Source organism: Trachemys scripta, chromosome 20 (genome assembly GCF_013100865.1).
Source record: "Trachemys scripta elegans isolate TJP31775 chromosome 20, CAS_Tse_1.0, whole genome shotgun sequence".
In the NCBI taxonomy this organism is placed as follows: Eukaryota; Metazoa; Chordata; order Testudines; family Emydidae; genus Trachemys; species Trachemys scripta.
In genome coordinates this window covers 18452522-18472971 of record NC_048317.1, presented here as the reverse complement: position 1 = coordinate 18472971, position 20450 = coordinate 18452522, and the positions used below count along the sequence as shown (strand labels likewise).

Here is a 20450-nt window from a genome sequence, read left to right as displayed (position 1 = left end):
CGGACAGTCCATTTTTTGGCTTCTGTGTCCAGGTGCTAATTAGGGTTGCCAGGTGCCTGGTTTTCAACCAGAAAGTCCGGTCAAAAAGGGAACCTGGCAACCCTAAATGGCACCCGAACCAAAAGCCCAGTTACTGTGGGGTGGCAGGAGGCACCAGGTCATTAGTCAATGACAGCCCCTGCTCATCGGGGCTACCTCCTTCCTGCAAGCAGGATGGAGAAATGAGTGAATGATGGGGGCAGGGCATTGGGAGGAAGAGGCAGAGGAGAGGCGGGGCCTTGAGGGAAGAGGCATAGCAGGGGGTGTGGTCTTGGGGGAAGAGGCGGAGAAGAGTCAGCAATAAGAAAGGTGGCAACCCTACCTGGGGCGGGGTGTGGTAGGATCGCAGGGCCTCCAGCAGGAAGCCGTGAAGGGGCTGGTACACCCCATCACACCATTGTTAGGATTCTTTTTGATCTTACTACTTTTTAAAATGCATTCTTATTGTTCTTAACTCTACTGGCCATAGATTTTTCCTTGTGTTATTTTGCTTCCCTTATCAATTTTCTACAATTTCTAGCTTCTGATTTATATTCATTACTATCACCTTCTCCATTCGTCCATTTGTTATATATGTTTGAACATATATAACAAACAACAGCCTTCACTTCCCCACTAAACTTGGTCTGTTTTTTAATTAGCATGGCCTTCTTCCTGAGTTGTGGGATTGTGGCTTTTTGGGCATATAGTAAAGTATTCTTAAGCAATTGCCAGTTATCATTCACATTTTTCTGATAAAATTCTTACTTCCAGCTGAATTGGCTCATAACTGTTTTCCACTTTTTGAAATTGATCCTTTTAAAGCAACAGGTACATAAATCACTGGTCTGGACTTTTTTCTGTTTGCACATTATAAATGTGACCAAATCATGATCATGTGTATCTAAATTACCATTAATTTTTAGTTCTATGATCAGTTCTTTAGCTGTGAAGATGAAGTCTAATATAGACTCCCCCATGTTGGATGCAACACTTTTTGAGTTGGGAAATTGTCATAATAGATGTGCCAACTCTATGAGCTTGGCTATATTCTCTCTAACCAGCCACTGCTCTAACCATGAGACCATGCTCCTTCCTTAGTAAACATGTGTGCTAAGGATCTGAATGTCTTGGATTCAAATCCTGATGATGACCTGGCGGTGGGGGCGGAAGAGAGTTATGGATGCATATAATGGTATCAATTTTTCTCATTTTCTCATTTTAAAATTGTATCAATTTAATTTGTACAGTCAGAAAACACCCTGAAGAAGTTCTGTAGTTAAAAAACCTGTCAATTATGGGGCAATGTATAACAAAAGCCAGGTGTTCCACATTTCAGTCATGTTCTCAGTTTGATGGCTTGTGTCACACATTGGCAGGTTTGACAGCCCTCAAGCCACATTTACTATTCCTCACTTTCACAGGCCTTGGGTGGCAGGCCAGTCCTCGCCCACAGACAACCCGCCAACCTGAAGCATATTCTCACCATTAACTACACACTGCACCATAGTAACTCTAACTCAGGAACCAATCCATGCAACAAACCTCGATGCCAACTCTGCCCACATATCTACACCAGCGACACCATCACAGGACCTAACCAGATCAGCCATACCATCACCAGTTCATTCACCTGCACGTCCACCAATGTAATATATGCCATCATATGCCAGCAATGCCCCTCCGCTATGTATATCGGCCAAACTGGACAGTCCCTACATAAAAGGATAAATGGACACAAGTCAGATATTAGGAATGGCAATATACAAAAACCTGTAGGAGAACACTTCAACCTCCCTGGACACACAATAGCAAATTTAAAGGTAGCCATCCTGCAGCAAAAAAACTTTGGGACCAGACTTCAAAGAGAAACTGCTGAGCTTCAGTTCATCTGCAAATTTGACACCATCAGCTCAGGATTAAACAAAGACTGTGAATGGCTAGCCAACTACAAAAGCAGTTTCTCCTCCCATGGTGTTCACACCTCAACTACTAGAAGAGGGCCTCATCCTCCCTGATTGAACTAACCTTGTTATCTCTAGCCTGACTCACTCTTGCTTGCATATTTATACCTGCCTCTGGAAATTTCCACTACATGCATCCGACGAAGTGGGTATTCACCCACAAAAGCTCATGCTCCAATACGTCTGTTAGTCTATAAGGTGCCACAGGACTCTTTGCTGCATTTACTATCCTGTGAGCCCTTCTCTTGCTTGAAAGGGTCTGTAGTGAGTTATGGGGAAGGGGAGCTGGTCGGGACTGCTTGCAGAAACTCCCAAAGGTGCAGCTCAGAATATGCACCTGGAGGTGTGTGATCTGAATGACACCTCTGACTCTTTCAGTCAAGCCCAAGAAGGCAAGCAGTGCCACAATGAGGCTGCTGCCACCATCTCTGTTCCTCTGAGGCCAGCTAGAGACAGTCAGACACCTCTGTATGTCAGGGGGTTGGGGAAGGGGCTGGGAAAGGCTCTCACAGCTTGGGCCATTCCCAGTCTCCTGATGCCAGTGACAGGCAGTGGTGCACAGCTCCCCCCCTTAGCATTAAATATTGGCATGTACTGGCTCATTAACAATCTGTGTGCAGAGTTTCAGATACACTAAACAGATCCCTAGTGCTGGAAAGCGCCTGAGCTGCTCCCACAACCTACCCCATGGACAGCTCTGCTGGGCTCCTCACACTACTCCTGGATACTGGCAGTATGGCAGCTGGATGACACTGCCTGGGCCACACGCAGCAAGGGGGAGGCAGCTGGGCTCCAGGTGTCTGTGCTGTGGGCGCAGTGCATACATGCAGGTGAATGGCTCACACTGGAAGGGCTTGTCCAAGACACGGAGTCTCTTACTGGGAAGAATATGGCCAGCATTCCTCAGCTACCCTTGGAGTTTGGGCACTCCAGAAATGAGACATTGATGTGAAATCCCCAGGGCGGGGCCTGGTTTCCAGCAGCACTCACAGCTGCAGCTGACGTTAGGGTTGCCAACTTTTTGACTGCAGAAAACCGAACACCCTTACCTTGACCCTGCCCCTTCTCCGAGGCCCCTCACTCCATCCCACCTCCCTCCCTCGCTCACTCTCCCCCACCCTCATTCATTTTCACTTGGCTGGAGCAGAGGGTTGAGGTGCGGGAGAGGGTAAGGGCACTGGCTGGAGTTGTGGGCTCTGGGGTGGGGCCAGGGATGCAGAAGGGGGCTTGTGGCAGGGGGTTGGATTGCAGGGGGGCGAGGGCTCTGGCTGGGGTGTGAGCTCTGGGGTAGGGCTGGGTATGAGGGGTTTGGGGTGCAGGAAGGGGCTCCAGGCTGGGGACAAGGGGTTTGGAATATGGGAGGGGGCTACTGGCTGGGGAAGGGGGTTGGGTTGCGGAGTGGTGCAGGCTCTGGCTGGGGGTGCAAGCTCTGGGGTGGGGCCAGGGATGAGGGGTTTGGTTTGCAGGACGGGGCTCCAGGCTGGGACAGGAGGTTGGGGTGCAGGAGTGGGGGAGAGCTCCAGCTGGGGGTGCAGGCTCTTGGTTGGGGCCAAGGAGTTTGGAGTGCAGCAGGAGGTGCGGGCAGGGCCGTCCCTAGGCATACGCAGTATACGCGGTTGCGTAGGGCACCCAAAAATTTGGGGCACCACCCTCACTGGCCTCAGCTGGAATCCTCTCTTCTCCGGCCCCACCCCCGCACTGGGCTGGCAGGCTTCTCCCCAACCCCGCCCCCTCCCTGGCTCCTCAGCCAGCCGGCTGAGGGCTCCGGGCTCCGGGCTCCAGCTCTGCCGACCCAGCCCTGGGGAGCCCAGAGCGGCGCAGCCCCGGCCCACTGCCGCCCGGAGCTGAGTCGCTCCCTGGACCCTGCCTGCCTGCGGCACTCAGTCTCCGGCGGGGGACGGGGCCAGGACCGAGCAGCGAAACTTCTATGTGAGTGGGGGGTGGAGAGGAAGAGGGGGACTTAAAGTGACAGTGCGCTCACTGTCTCTCCCAGTTCACTAACACACACACATCGACTGGCTCTCACACCCACATACACTCTGCCTCTCATGACTCACAGTCCCCCAACACACAGTCACACACACACAATCTCTCTCTGTGTTTCTCTCACACGTACTGGCTGTCTCTCTCACACACATACATACACACACACTCCGCACGCACACACACTTGTATTATTGTTGTTGCTATTACTGCTTGGTACTTCCTGTCAAAATGCTTGTGGTGAGCCAGGTGTGGCAACGGGCTGCAGGATGCAGCGTCCATGTGACAGCACAAAGCCTGCCTTGAGCCACTGCCACAGCGTCTGCTGCGTACGAAGCATAGGGGCACCAGTTTAATAATACTGCGTAGGGCCCCATAAATCCTAAGGACGGCCCTGGGTGCGGGCTCTGGGAGGGAGATTGGGTGTGGGAGGGGATGCAGGCTCTGGGTGGTGCTTACCTCAGGCGGCTCCCAGAAGCCGTGGCATATCCCTCCAGGCGGCTCCTAAGTAAAGGGGCCAGGTGGCTCTGCGCAGTGCACGCTACCCTCACCCGCAGGCGCCGCCCCCGCAGCTCCTATTCGCCACGGCTCCTGACCAATGGGAGCTGCGGAGTGGGAGCTCGGGGTGGGGGCAGTGCATGGAGTCCCCTGGTCCCTCCACCTTAGGGCCACCCCAGTGGCGTAGCCAGGTGGAGGGAATGGGGGAGCAATAAAAAAAAAAAGGCACCACCCGCTGCAGCGCTTTTACTCACCTGGCGGTGCTCCGGGTCTTCGGCGGCGGGCCCTTCATTCTCTCCGGGTGTCTTCGGCGGCACTGAAGGTCCCGCTGCTGAAGTGCCGCCGAAGACCTGGAGCAAATGAAGGTTCTGCCACCGAAGTGCCACGGAAGACCCGAAGCGAGTGAAGGTCCCACCGCCGAAATGCCGCAGAAGACCTGGAGCAAGTGACGTCCCGCCGCCAAAGTGCCGCCGAAGACCTGGAGCGAGTGAAGGTCCCGCCGCCGAAGACCCGGATCACCGCCGGGTGAGTAAAATAAAAGCGCCAAAGTGGGTGGCACCTTTTTTTTTTTTATCGCTCCCCGGGTGAGTACAAAGGCGCCAAGAAATTGACAAAGCGCCACTTGTGCTCAGTGGGGGAGCGGCCACTCCCCCCGCTCCACCCCTAGCTATGCTACTGGGCCACCCAGAGGGATATGCCGTCACTTCTGGGAGCTGTGCGGAGCCAGGGCAGGCAAGGAGCCTGCCTTAGCTCCACTGCACCGCTGACCGGAGCCACCAGGGTCAGTTTTCAACTGGGCGTTCCGGTCGAAAACCAGACACCTGGCAACTCTAGCTGATGTCAATGGGAGCTGCGGCTGCTCAGAACCTCTGGCCAGTCTGGCCCTTGGGGGCTAATGCAGGGCACCAGGTCCCTGAGCTCCCCAAATGAGAGGCCCCTTTGATTGTGCTGTGCTAAATGTGACAACAAAACTAGCAGGGAGTCTGCCGGGGTCTCACCCAAAGTTCCTGCTGCTACCTTGGCTCCAGTCCCTCAGGGCTTGTCTACATTACACAGCTAAAACTCAGCATGTGTAAACGCTCTCTGTAGGTATTTTGTTGGCACTTTTGCTGACAAAATACTTCCAGCCCTGTAAGTGGCAGGGGGGACTTTTTTAAGTACCTGTGAAAGACAAAAGTTTTGTCAACAACCTCGCAGTGTAGACAAGCCCTCAGTCTCTCCTAGAGGGGACTCCTCCCTAGTGGCTTGCTGAAGGGAGGATAGGAGTAGGAGGCATGCCCGTGCAGGGGCAGCCTGGGGGTAGAACAGGGGCATTCCGGCTGGTGTCATTGAAGGCGTGGGAAGAGGAGGTCAGCATTAGTCACACAGGCAAGCACTGGCAGGGCAGACAGCTCTCCTGGCTCCTAGGCTTGTTCTTTGTCCAGAGCTCTCTCCCCTGAGGCACCGCATCCCCTGAGCTGCTGGCCGGGCCCTGACATCAGCTCTGCTGCCCCTGTCGCACACAGCTTGGGATCCCAGTGCTGGCCCAGAACACATGCACTGTTCCCAAGTGCTGCTGGGGGGCAGCATGGCACTGCGTCCCTTTCTGAGTGAGTGGCAGGGCTGAGTAAAGCATGGGGAGGGGAAGAGTCGGCCCCTGTCGCAGAGGCTTGGCAGATGCTAGTTCTATCTGCCCCCCCCCCCCCACACAGTAGCCAGTGTAAATGGGGTCACAATGTTGCTTCACCCATATTTCTTCTCCTGAGTTTTCTACACCTGTCTGTGGAAACCAGCTCCTTCCCTGCCTTGAGGCCCAGCAGTTCAGCATCGAGCCAATGGCACAGGCCAGTTACTGTCTACACTCCAGGGATTCCTGCCCCCTGCCTTTGCACGAGTGTGAGGGCAGCTTGTGCTGACAGTCTCTGAGGGGTTCCTTCTTCCTTCAGTGTCCTTCAGCCTCATGTCTCTTCCTGACACATATCAGACTAGGTGGTTGGCAGCCCATGTCCCTGTGTGGTTGTGGGGCAGAGGGTCTCAGCGTTTTCTGGCCTGGTCTTGATCCCATCTGGAGTGGGGCCAGGGAAGAGGGGTTTGGGGTGCAGGAGAGGGCTTTGGGCGGGGAGGTGGGGCGAAGGGGATCAGAATGTGGGAGGTGGCTCTGGGCTAAGGCAGGGGATTGAGGTATGGGCTCTGGGCTGGGGGTGCAGGCTCCAGGGTGGGGCCAGAAATGGGTTCAGGGTGCGGGAGGGGCTCAGGCTGGGACAGGAGTGTGGGAGGGGGTTCGGGAAGCAGCTGGCATGTCCCTCTGTGCGGCTCCTAGGCCTAGGAATGGTCAAGGAGGCTCCGCACACTGCCCCCGCCTGCAGGCGCCACCCCCGCAGCTCCCACTGCTTGTGGCAGCGGCAGCACGTGGAGCCTCCCTGGCCGTCCCTCCACCGAGGAGCCACGGGGACATGTCGCTGGTTCTGGGAGCTACGTGGAGCCTGGCCGGGAGCCTGCCAGCCCCTCTGTGCCGCAACTGAACGATTAGGGCCTAGTCAGCAGTGTTGACTGGAGCTTCCAGGGTCCCTTTTCAACTAGGCATTCCAGTCGAAAACCAGACACCTGGCAACCCTAGGACAACCCTAGGTGGGAGGGCATGCAAGATCATATGCCCTCCCCCCGATTTGCTGCTTGTCTTGTACTGAGCATGCTCAGTAACATCTGCTGAAGCTGGCTGCTCTCACTCTGCCCCCCACTATTGGCAGGCATGGGTTGTCTCTGATTCTCAATGGGGAAGAGCCATAGGGTACTTGCAGATTTGGGCTAGCAGGGCTCGTGGTAACACTCTGGCAAGAAAATGCCTGTCTAGACAGCACTTTGAAGTTGTGCCTTGGGCTGGCGCTCAGATTCTAAAGCCTACGGATCACGTGTGTGTGGGGAGGGGTGCTGTCTATACACTATTTTTAGAGTACTAGCATGAGCCTTGCAAGCTCAAGTCTGTTGACCCAAGCTGGGAGGCTTGCTCCAAAATGCTGTGTAGACATACCCATAGTGACCTTTAGTCCCAGTGAGCTCTCGGCAATGTGGTGGCCCACTGTTCTCCAGTCACCTCTAGAGGAGACTTTAACACCGCGGTGTGTGTATGTATTACAACAGCGAACAGAGGAGAAGCAAACACAGAGAGTTTGCTGAGAACTTGCAAGTACCAGGAGGATGAAGGGGTGATCACTAGCAGCCAGCATGGATTTACCAAGAACAATCATGCCAAAACAGCTTGGTTTCCTTCTTTCACAGGGTAATTGGTTTGGAGGATAGGGGGAACACAGTGGACATAATATACCTGGATTTCAGGAAAGCTTTTGACACAGTTTCACTTGACATTCTGATAAGTAAGCTGGAGAAATGTGGGCTTACGCAGTGTCATCAGATGTTGGCTATGTGTATGTGTTCTCTCTGCGTGCTGCACTGGCTCTGGCCAGATAGCCCGTACAGCAGGTTCCGATCGAACTGCCCAATAACCACAGACCTGTTTAGTAGCGAAGGCACCCGGCCAGGTTTATTGTTAATGAAGATTCTACAGGATCACTAACACATGTATGCCCATCACAATGGACCAGCTCAGTCAGTGGCAGGACTTTTCACTGCCCCCCGGCCAGCCAAAGACACTCCCAGTCTGAGACTCCATTTTATACACTGATACAAACAAGTTATGTATTGCCCTCTGACATGGTCAGTTACCACCCTCTGACGTAGTTAGTTACCACCCATTACCTTTTACATGTTGGTTTGATCAAAACATATCTATCCATCACACTGTCATCCTGACCTTATCTCTAAGAGGGGGGCAGTGTATTTTTGTATCATCCTTGGGGCATGTGTTTGTACCATACTTGGTATTGGGGTGTTCTGGTACCATCCTGGAATGTGTTTGCATGAGTGTCCTGTGCCCAGCATTTCTCAGGAATGTGTGTGTTTTTGTAATACCAGCCCTGTTCTTGATAGATTGTGTGAGCCTGCACGCAGGCAGCCTGTCTCTTGCTAACTTTGCTTTATATTAGCAAAGCTTGACCACTACTTTAGTTCAGGCCACAGGCCGGATCTCTGATACAAGGGCTTATATCTCAGGCTCTCTTTCTATTACAGGCAGAACTACCATTAAGTGGACACATAATTGGTTAAACAACCGCAAACAAAGAGTAACTATTAATGGTATGATGTCAGATTGGAGGGAGGTCTCTGGTGGGTTCCACAGGGATCTGTTCTGGGTCCAGTATTGTTAAAAATCTCTGTTAATGACCTGGATTTGGGAATAGAGAGCATACTGATCAAATTTGCAGATGACACAAAGCTGGGGCGGGAGGTTGCTGACACTTGGGAGGATAGAGCTAAAATTCAGAGGGCTCTTTATAAATTGGAGAACTGGGCTATAGACGAGAAAATGAAATTCAACAAAGACAAATGTAAAGTGCTACACTTAGGGAAGAAAAACCAAATGCACAAATACAGAATGGGGGATAACTGGCTTGGCAGCAGCACTGCTGAGAAGGATCTGGGAGTGGAGGTGGATCACAACCTCAACATGAGTCAGCCATATGATGCTGTTGTAAAAAAAGCAAATGCAATTTTGGGTTGCATTAACAGGCACAGCATGCAAGTCACGGGAGGTGATAGTACCACTCTACTCAGCGCTAAGTAGGCCTCAGCTGGAGTACTGTGTCCAGTTTTGGTCACCAATGTATAGAAAGGACTTAGAGAAACTGGAAAGGATCCAGAAATGAGCAACAAAGATGATCAAAGGGATGGAATGCAAGTCATATGAGCAAAGGCTGAAGGAACTGGGCATGTTTAGTTTGGAAAAGAGGAGATTGAAGGCAGGGCCGGCTCCAGGTACCAGCTTCTCAAGCAGGTGCTTGGGGCGGCCGCTCCGGAGAGGGGCAGCACGTCCAGGTATTCAGCGGCAATTCGGCGGACTGTCCCTCACTCCCCCTGGGAGCGAAGGACCGCCCGCTGAATTGCCGCCGCAGATCGCGATCGCGGCTTTTTGTTTGTTTTGTTTTGTTTTGGCTGCTTAGGGCGGTCAAAACCCTAGAGCCGGCCCTGATTGAAGGGGAACATGATAGCAGTCTTTAAATACTTGAAAGACTGCCGTGAAAAAGATGGAGAAGAGTTGTTCTCTCTTGACACAGAGGGAAGGACAAGAGGCAATGGGTTCAAACTACAGCATAGCAGATTAAATCTCAGGTTAAACTTCCTAACTGTAAGAACAGTAGGACAATGGAACAGATGCCTCGGGAGGTTGTGAAAGCTCCTTCACTGGAGATTTTCAAAGGGAGGCTGGATAGCCAACTGTCTTGGATGGCTTAAACACAACAAATCCTGTATCTTGTCAGGGGGGTTAGACTCACTAGATGACCTTTGTGGTCCCTTCTAACCCTATGATTCTATGATTGCTGTCCAGTTACAATGGCTATGGGAAGCAGAACTTTGCATTCGCTGGCCCAGATCCTGGGCTGTTATGTAAATCATCTTTGGTGCCCTGATCTTGGGGCTGTCAAGCACTAAGCCAGTTCCCAAGAGCAACACAGAATGGTCCAATGCTGCTTTAAGTTGTACCAGCTGACAATGGCCCCAGGGCTGTTCTGGGAGCTAGGGATTGTCAGGCACAAAGATACCCCAGGCCATGTCTTCTTTCCTCCAGTCTTAACCCCTACACCAGTGCCTGGTAGAGAGTAGGGTAGGAACGGCTAGGATGGCTCATCAACCCCTGAGGATCCCCTTGCAGAACAGGAGTCCTAGAGTGGCTGGATTCCCCAGGTTTAAGTCTGTTTAGTACTGGCGTAAAGATGCAGAGCTGACTATTTACTGGAGAATCGGCCCCTGTGGCCGTTGTGCATCAAAAATTCCAGCCTTTATGTGGAGTGACCAGTTCTCTAGCAATTAATTTTCTTGGATTTGTAAAGAAAAAGCACTCTATGCACAGGCCAGCCCTGCTGCTGGGAAAGATGCCATTCAAGTGCTGTTTGCTTCCTGACTTAACCACAGACAAGGGACTGCATTCCTACTTGGCCTCCAGAAGCGAATTTTGATGTCCCTATCTCTTTCAGGAACACAGCCATTAGAAGTAGAGTTCCTTTGATGAAATGCTACTGCTAATGTCTTTTCAGGGACACCCAGTCTTTGCTGTCAATTTGCTTTCCCCCCATGTCTTAGTTTATTTCTCTTTTCCTTCGCGCTGCTGTCACATGACATTTCCTCTTCTCTAATGACTTGGCAGGAAGCTTTTGCAATCCTTTCAGTTCTGCAATTCTGATCAATAGAACTGTGTGTGCGGGGAGGCTGCAGCCACAGGCTGGGACGGACAGGACCTGGAAGCAGACCCAGCAAGCAGAATACGCCACTGCTCTTCAAAGTTTGGCATTGGAGAGATCACGCTGCATCCATTCGACTCTGGTAAGCAGGGACTAGCTTTCACTAGTGCTATTCATATGGAATTCGCATTCTAGCCTGAATTTCTTAGAATGGTTTACCTGGGTGAGATTGCTGTACCAAGCTACCATGCTATTGTCTATCCTGTATTGGGGCAACATGGCCAGTGGACTGGGAATCAAGGGACCAGGGCTCTGTTCCTAGCTTTGCCACTGACTCGCTGGCTGATGTTGGGCAAGTGACTTCCCCGCTGTGTCTCAGTTCCCCTAGTATAAAATGGAACTAATGATGCTCACCCTTGTTTGTCAAGTGATTGGAGCTCACTGAATGAACAGGAAGTATCATGATCCTGGAGACAGAGGTATAGCCTTCGTTCCTGGCTTTGGCCATGCTCTTTCTGATTTTAGAGTATAACATAACAATGACTAAATGATGACCCTTCCCATATTGTTAGCCAATGGGTGGGGGAAGCCTGCCAGAGCACCTTTCATCTCAGTGGATCCCAGAGCATTTTATAGGCCACATCCACAGGAATCACTTCATCTATTGCTGAAATGCAGTCACCTCTGGCCTGAGCTCTTAGCAGCAGCATTACTTAAGAGTTTACAAGAAGAAGCAGAGAGAACGATGTACCCCCACTAAAGCTGCTGGGGGAATTCTTGGTAAACAGAACTAATTACCCAGGTTGGAATCTAGCCAAGACCTCTGTAACAGGTGGCTTTGAGGGCTGGCCAGGGCTCTCAGCCTTCTACTTGGTTGAGGAGCCTGTCTTTAAAGCCAGTGGGGGCAGAGGGACCCAGGCCCTCCCTCTCCACCAGGTCCCAGCCCAGAGCCCTGTGCATGTCAACCTCTGAACTGGAGAATGGGGGGGATGGACGGAGGGAGGGGTAGCCCCAAGCAGGGAGTCAAAACGCACTGCCCTGGGCTATGTCCTACCAGTCAATTCAGTTTGAGGTGTGGCCCCTCTAGTCAGGTTTGCTTGGTGGCTTGCCGACCTCTCTTGGGTTTTGCGCAGCTCCTTTGGGCAGGGCAGCTGCAAGTTGGTTAGGGCAAGCCCCACAATGTCTCTGGGGTCGCTCACTCAGTTACCTGGGGTGCTGGGTACATAGGTCTCCTTCGCAGGCTCCCTTGTCTGGGAAGACAGTGCTCTCTCCCAGGTAGCTGCCTTGGCTGGTAGGCTAGAGCTCCTTCCCCTCAGGTAGGGACACAGGCAGCGGCTTTTTCCTTTGCCCAACCTCCACTCAGCCCCAGGCCCTGCCCCCACTGCACCCCTTACTCCAAGCCCCGACCCCACCTCTTCCCCACCTAGTTCTGCCCCCTCCCCCAAGCGCACCTCATCCCCACTTGTCCCCCTCCCCCCAGTGCCTCCTGCACACCACAGAACAACTGATTGCGGCGGACGGGAGGCGCTGGGAGGGGAAGGAAGGCGTAAGCTGTCAGTGGGTGATAAGCAGCCGCAATTTTTTTTCCAGGGCTGGAGCACCCACGGAGTCGGTGCCTATGGGTAGGAAGGCAGGTAGCTCCTGCCTCTTCGCAGTCAGCCCTGAACCGAGCCAGTCTCTGACCTTTTCTCCCCTCTCCAGGCCTGGCACTGTTTGCAGGGATAGCAGGGCGGGGTTAGCTGGGCCCAAAGGCTCTTCTTAACCTCTGCTGTTCTGACTGGCATCACAACACTGGAATTCATACCCAGATTGAAAAGTGCCATGGGATCTTTAATGATCACAAGCAATTAGTGCTTCATTTTATATCTCATTCTAGTATCAGGGCCCTCAGCAGAATAGTGCCCCAACATCATCCTCAGCCATTAGTGTAGTCAGAGAAGAGTCTGACCTCTGGAGTGAAATCACCCCTTCCCAGTTCTGCTCAGCAGGCCAGAGGGACTTAGTGGATCATGTGTACATCAGCTGGGTCACTTTCAGCACATTGTACCAGGACCTGCAGAACATGTTGTGCTGAGAGATGAGTATGCACTGGACACATTGTGCTGGGACACCTCTTCACTGGGCCAGGACACAAACCCAGGCTGAGATCCACTGGCTCTGCCATTGTTGGGATGGGAGTGTTGGACATGTTCCATCAGGTCAGGTACTCCTGGGGCTGGAATATGTGAGGCATATTTCCGCAGGACACATAAGTATGTGTAGCACTTAACATGCTTTACGGATGGGGAAACTAACGAAGACACAGAGAGATGCAGTGATTTTTTCCCTAAGTCACACAGTGAGACAAGGGCAGAGCTGGGAATGGAATCCCAGTTTCCACTCCAAACCTGGTGCCCAATCCAAGTCACTGAGTGGAGATAGGCACGTGATGAGCTAGATATACCTGTTCAGTCTGGGACACAGCCTGAGGTGGTCAGACCCTCCAGTGCGCTGTGTCATGCTGGTGCAAAGGTTACTATGGCACAAACCCCTCCTGGCAAAGAGTGTATCCCCAGAGTTCCCTCTTGCCCAGTGGATCTCTGACTGCTGGGCAATATTGTAAGTTAGAGCAGCCTTCAGGCTGGAGTTGGGACTGGGACCAGGATGGCCCCTGGATATGGGGAACACAATGGTAATTTAAAGCTACTTTCTTAACCTGGTGTCAAGTATCAGAGGGGTAGCCGTGTTTAGTCTGAATCTTGCTCCAATACTTCTGTTAGTCTTAAAGGTGCCACAGGACCCTCTGTTGCTTTTTTCTTAACCTGACTTCCTAAGCTGCACTAAATGCCTTGGTTGCAGCAGCCGAGGATCTGTCCATTTATGCTGGGATGCACACTTGGTGAGCCAGATGGCCTGAATGTGCGGCACTCACTGGGCTGCAATGCTCATTCCCTGGACTAGGCCTACAGGATGTGTGGGGAGACAGGAACATGGTTATTGCATTAAATAGGCAGAGAAATCCTGTCTGTTAGGGCAAGTGTGATGCACTAGGAGCGGGAAGCCTCTAGGAACTTGGTAACTAAATTCCTTTGCAGGCTGTACTCTCCCATATATTCTGTACTTCAGTGCATAATGCTGGCCTCCTTGGCACTGAGTAGAATTAAAACAAAAGGTTTGTTGTACATTCAGCATCAACCTCCATTCACTGTTAATTAGGGTTACCATATTTAAAAAATAAAAAAAGAGGACACTCCATGGGGCCCTGGCCACGCCCCTTTCCAACCCCAGCCCCGCCCCAACTCCGCCCCTTCCCCCACCCAACTCCGCCCATTCCCCAAAGTCCCTGCCCTAACTTCCCCTCCTCCCTCCCAGCCACGCGAAAAGGGCTGCCCAAGCGCTACCGGCTTCACCGTTTGCTGGGCAGCCTCCAGACCCTGCGCCCCCGGCCGGCGCTTCCCCAGCACAGCTGGAGCCCGGGTGGGGAAGTGCTCAGCCGGGGGCACAGGGTCTGGAGGCTGCCTGGCAAACCATGAAGCCTGTAGCGCTTGGGCTTCAGGCAGCCCCCTTGCCTCTGGACCCTGCGCCCCCGGCCGGGCACTTCCTCTCCCGGGCTCCGGCTGCTCTGCTCCTCCCCTGACTCAGACTTCGGCTCTGTTTAAGAGCCAAGCTGCCCAAGCCAGCGCTACGGGCTTCGGGCAGCCCCCTTGCCTCCGGACCCTGCGCTGCCGGATCAGAGCAGCTGGAGCCGGGGAAGAGAAGTGCCGGGCCGGCGGCTGGGATCCGGAGGCAAGGGGGCTGCCCGAAGCCGGTAGCACTGGCTTGGGCAGCTTGGCTCTTAAACAGAGCCGAAGTCTGAGTCGGGGAGGAGCAGAGCAGCCACGGGAGAGGAAGTGCCCGGCTGTATTTTTCCCGGACATGTTCGGCTTTTTGGCAATTCCCCCCGAACGGGGGTTTGATTGCCGAAAAGCCGGACGTATGGTAACCCTATGTTAATTGGAAAACATTGCTGGTTTGACAGCCAGGAGCCCAAAGTCCCCTTTCTCAGTCACAGCATGGGCAGCTTCATGCACACGCTGACCTAGAGGGGTCACTTCCAGGAGAGAGTATAGTTCAGTCTCCACAAGCCAATCCTAGGTTAGATGGATGGATGGACAGAGAGAAGCAACTTCAAAGCCCCTGGCTGGTGCAAACAGAGATTTGATTGTATTTCCCCACAGTGTGTATTCCAGATGATTCCTCTTGCCCCTTGCTTGAATAGTGACCCCTACCCCCACCGCACTGGGGAACGAAGGCCAGGAGGTGGCCTTGCTTGGAAGGATTCCTGGATCTGATTTAAATTAGCACATGGTGACTCTGCCTGGACATATCCAGGCTACTAAATATAGTGCAGCAGCCACATGAGTGAATCTCTGGGTGCAGCAGACACGATGGATTGGAACAAAGCCACAAAAAGGCTCCTTTACTGAACAGGGTGGGGAGGACCAGGCTCAGAGGTTAACCAGCACTGAACAGCATCACCTCAATCCAGAGCCCTCTGCATATGCCAGGGCAGGAACACTGTGCTAGCTGTCAAGGCTGATGGACTCCTCCAGTAGCAACAGGTGAGTTTGGAGCAAACCTCTAGCTCTCTTTTAGCAACACCCCTCTCTGTGATGCCAGGTGCTGCTGGGGGTGTTGCAGCCATGGCAGTATCTTCCCACTGCTCTCTCATGGCAGTCAATATAAGCACTGTTTCAGTGCTGCTGCTGAGTGAGCAGCCTGACTGAGCAACAGCTGGCACCATGCAGCTTCTCTCTGCAGTTTCCCTCAGCGGATCCCAGTCTCCCAGCCTACAAACTCTTCCTCAACTTGGATGTCTAGGAATTACCCCTTTCCCATTTGGGGCCCTCCCCCTCCCTGGCCAGGGGTCTTCTAGCAGAGACAGGCAAGTCGCTCTTGAGAGGTGCTCTATGGGCAAGGTGACATTGTGAGGAAAACAGGGGCATTTGTTTGTGTTTTCCACTCGGCTCCTGGCGAGGCGTTAGGGACAGATTAGTTTCCTGTATGTTCTCTTCCATTGATAAGTCAGCAGAGACTTCACAGGGCCTTTCCAGAGTGCGACTGTACCCAAACTCCAAGCACTGCTGTTGAAAGGCTCTGAACACACCCACTGCCATGGGCTGCTTGTCAGTAAACCTGCAATGGAATGGATCTATTTCATGGGACATGCACACCACACTGCACCCTGGAGGGGGTGGGGGGAGAGGGCTGGGCGGCACCACCACCAGGGGCTTTGATTATGCATTGGTTGGTTCAGCAGGCATCATAGCTCACAGCATATTTATACAGTAAAGTCATGTTACAAGAAACTCAGCATCTGTCCCTATACAAACACATCCCTCCCTCAAAGAAATGGGTGAGCTCTTAGAGGTGGAGCTAACAGAGCTCACTGGGCCTACTGTCCCATATACTATATGTGATTAACTAATGATTCTGGTTTCTTTGTGTTTATGTGGCAATAGGTTGTTGCTTGGTCAACAGTAAAGGAGAAAAGAGAGGAAGTAACCTATGTGAGAAGGGACAGTGACGCACAATCAACCTGTGGAATGCCTTGCCAGAGGATGTTGTGAAGGCCAAGACCATAACAGGGTTCAAAAAAGAACTAGATAAATTCATGGAGGATAGGTCCATCAATGGCTATTAGCCAGGATGGGCAGGGATGGTGTCCCTAGCCTCTGTTTGCCAGAATCTGGGAATGAGCGACAGGGGATGGATCACTTGATGATTACCTGTTCTGTTCATTCCCTCCCTGGCACTGGCCACTGTCAGAAGACAGGATACTCGGCTAGATGGACCTTTGGTCTGACTCGGTAGGGCCATTCTTAGTTCTTATGTTCAGTGCAAGTCAGATAGGCCAGCAACAATTAAAGAGCAACTTCCTCACCACACAGCTCTGGGAAAGAGACTGAGATTGGAGGGGCAGGTGGGGTAGGCAGATATGAACTTGTATGGTGACCAGCCATTCTGTATTTTAAAGAACATGGCTTATGTGGTGCCTAATGCCCTGTGATATGATCAGTGTCCAAGAAGGAGACTTTAGGAAACACATCTGATTTCCAGTAATAACCATGGAAATGCTCAGGTACTGTGATACCGACATAGGGTTTGTATCATGAGTAAAACACTTTCAGGATAAACTCTGTCCCATACTTTACAGTTGGCTTCTTCAAATCCCTGGAAAGTCAGGATAAGGAAAGTGATAGAATGAGTAGTTGGCTGTGGAACTAGAGAAGTAAGGGAGATTGGACCACAGAGCAAGTGGGCATAGGATGTAAGTGGGTATGAAACTGGAGGAATACTGAGAAGAGGAAGGAGCGGAGTGGGTGGGGGGCAGACAGCAGGGTGGGTGTCTGAGGTCGAAGAGTGAGAGGAGAGATCAGAGGGGTGAGTGGGCACAGAGGAATGCAGGAGAACTCCTGCAGTCAGAGGGGATATGAACTGAGAACAGACAGGTGGCTTTGGGGCTTGGCAGTGGCCCTACATGCTGTAATCATATGTTTTGTGTTCTTAGAATAAGAAGAAAAGAAGAGGACAGAAAATTTTCTGCCTTGGAAGAGTTGGGTCAGTGACACAATGTCCTCAAAGGGGGGAACTCTTTCACCCCTGAATGACACCTCATGTGGGGCGGACTCTGAGTTCAGATACCTCCTTTTCACCATATTCTACAGCTTCATCTTCATTCTGGGCTTCATTGCCAATTGCTATGTGCTGTGGATTTTCTGCCACGTTTATGCTTGGAGGAAACTAAACGAAATCAAGATCTTCATGGTGAACCTGATAGTGGCTGACCTGCTGTTCCTAATCACACTGCCCCTGTGGATAGTTTACTATCACAACAATGGAAATTGGATTATGCCTCCATTCCTGTGTAACGTGGCCGGCTACTTGTTCTTTGTTAACACCTACTGCTCCATCGCCTTTTTGACAGTCATCACATACAACCGATTCCAGGCAGTGACCAAGCCCATCACAGCCGCTCAGTTCCCCACCCGGAGAAGGGGTATCTTCCTCTCCGCAGCTATCTGGGTGGTGATAATGAGCAGTGCTTTGTACTACCTCGCTAAGGATGGAATTAATGAAATTAACCATGGCACCATCAAGCGGTGTTTTGAGAGCTATAACACCTCTACCTCTGACAACAATGTGCCCATCCTCGCCAGCCACGTTGTCATATTCATTATTTTTGTCTTCATTTTCCTGTTTATACTGGTGTGTAACTTGTTCATTATCAAGACACTGCTGACCAAGTCAGTGCAGCTGCAGAAGAGCACCCATGTCAAGCAGAGGGCATTCAGGATGGTGTGCACTGTCCTGGCTGTATTCATCATATGCTTTGTACCTCACCATCTCCTTGATCTCCCCTGGACCCTGACGGTCCTAGAGCTGTGGCAGAAGGAAAATTGTCCGTTGCGCCAGCAGCTCAATGATGCCCATCAGGTGATGCTATGCCTCCTGAGCACCAACTGCATGCTGGACCCTGTCATCTACTGCTTCCTCACCAAGAAGTTCAGGAAGCATCTTTCAGAGAATCTTAAAAGCATGAAAGGGAGTCGCAAGTGTTCCAGGCAAACCACTGAAACAGTGATCGAGGGCACAGTGCCCATCAATGACCTCCCCACCACCCCCAGGAGAAATGAATATAGCCCTATCTCCTACTGAGCAGGGCTGGGCCACTTGTGTCATCAGCTTCCTCCCACTAAGCCAGGCCGGAGAGGGACACATCAGTGGGGCAGATCTCAGCATTTCCATCAGGAAGAGGAATTATGACCATTCAATCCCTGTATTCACAAATGCAACCAGAGGAATAGGGACCCAGCAGGGTCTGCAAAGGGGCACCTTCTGACACATACCGATGCTTCATGGGGCACTAATCACAGCTCGGTTTGTTTTCTTTTCTGTAAAGAAAAATGCCATTGACCTTGTACAAGTCTTTCTCCCTCCTCCTATCTCCTTGTGGGATCTGTCAGCACTTTAACATGGGAAGGCAAGGGAATTGCCATGAGGCGAGCTCACCCTTATGAATGACAGAGATTCTATGGAATCTGATCCAAGTAACCAGCCTGGAGAGAAGGGGGGTCTGTGAAAGTCGATGAGTATTGGTGATGTGCTGGAAACCTCAGCCATAGCTCCCCCAATCCCTGGGATCCCTATGTATAGATTTTAAGGCCACCAGGGACTATTATCTAGTCTGACCTCCTGCATATCACTGGCTAGAGAATGTCACCTATTCCTAGACCCAGCCCAATAACTTCTGGTTGAGCTAGCACATATCTTTCAGAGAGACCGAATATCAACTGAAAACCTCCAAGTGACAGAGGATGATTGCCAGCATAGGAGTTAAGATAGCAAATGAATTTAATGCTGCTTCATCATCGCTTTTATTTATTATAGATGGGATTATAAAGAGGGAGTGGCCATTGTCCCTAAGCTTGTGCTGCTGGAAACAAAGAAATGTAGCTGGTTGCTTATTTGAAGACAGTTTATTAATGATAAAATACCAGAAAACAAACAGCTTGTGGCCACACCCCAGGGCACCCTCCAAATCATTCAACTGCTGCCGTGGTGTTAAGTCCAGTGCAAAAATGTCAAGGGTTTTAAGCTCAGGCATTCAGTCCAGGGTGAAATGGACCCTGCTCCAAACAGTGCTGGCGGCAGACAATTTGGGCCCACAGAAAGCTGGCTATCCTGAGGGTGCCAGGCTTGGTTACAGAGCAGAAGACACTCAAGGCTCCTTGTCTAACCCTGAGTTGCTCAATACTGAACTTCCTTCAAGCACAGGAAGTAGAACAGGGTGGGGAACTCGGTTTGGTTCTTACATGAGGTTTTGGTTCCTCAATTCTTCTAGAAAAATTTCCCAGCTGGTGATAGGAAAAACTCATCTGCCACATTGGTATAAATAACCTTTTCCAGTGTCAGTTAGCAGCAGCCTGGTGATACCAGCCAGAGAACTGCTAGGAGTGTTTGTGTGGCAAACTCCAAACCTCTCCAATCATCCGACCAACAATGGTATTATATTATGCCCATATTTCACTGAGAGGATTCCCAGCTCTTCGATCCCCAGTCATCACTGGTGGACCACTGAAACTTTGATATCTGTGAATGGGCAAAAAGTTTAGACTTTTCCTTTCTACTAAGTACCTCACAGTGGTCACCCATGCATTCAGATGCTACAGTGCAGGACATGGATAAGAACCCAATCAGAACTGCATGTGCCTTTGCCTCCTCTAGGCAAGACTACTGCAATGATCTCTGCTTAGGGCTGCCCATGAAGACTACACAGGGGCTTCTTCTAGTGCAGATATGGCATCCACTTGATTATTAGAGCAAACCATTCTGAGTGCCTAACACTCATGCTCAAACCTTTGCCTGGGATCCCTGTTCATTTGGAATGCAATCCAAAGTAATGGCAATGATCTTCAAAACTCTTAGCGGGCTTACTTGCTGGAGGCACCGCCTCTCACATTTATGCCCTACTGTGACAGTTATTGGAGGATGTGGTGGCACTCCCCAGGTATGGTAGCAGAATTTTCTGGTTTTGGAGAACTCTCCCATTGGCGGGCCTCCATTACTTGAGTTTTGCAAATTTCAGAGAACAATGGAAGGGGGTGGTGTTTGCTGCAGAGTTTAAGTGTGTTCATTTTGTACTGTGTGTTCCTGGAAATCTTGCAATAGAGACTAGTTTATGCTACACATTGTGGAT

At 51.5% G+C, this 20450-nt stretch overlaps 1 protein-coding gene across 2 annotated transcripts; it reads left to right on the top strand.

The window, feature by feature from the left end:
- Positions 1–3123: 3123 nt before the first annotated feature.
- On the top strand, positions 3124–19226 carry PTAFR (platelet activating factor receptor). 2 transcript variants are annotated; one of them, XR_004643619.1, is made up of 4 exons: positions 3124–3150; positions 10699–10874; positions 15182–15312; positions 16213–16381. XR_004643619.1 is itself a non-coding variant. In XM_034754223.1 (4 exons), exon 4 carries the CDS (start codon positions 17324–17326, stop codon positions 18407–18409), a length of 1086 nt encoding a protein of 361 aa, XP_034610114.1. In that variant the 5' UTR covers positions 3124–3150; positions 10699–10874; positions 15182–15312; positions 17262–17323; the 3' UTR covers positions 18410–19226. The 2 variants fall into 2 exon arrangements, 1 of the variants encoding a protein (XP_034610114.1); XM_034754223.1 differs by lacking the exon at positions 16213–16381 and adding an exon at positions 17262–19226.
- The last annotated feature ends 1224 nt before the right edge of the window (positions 19227–20450 follow it).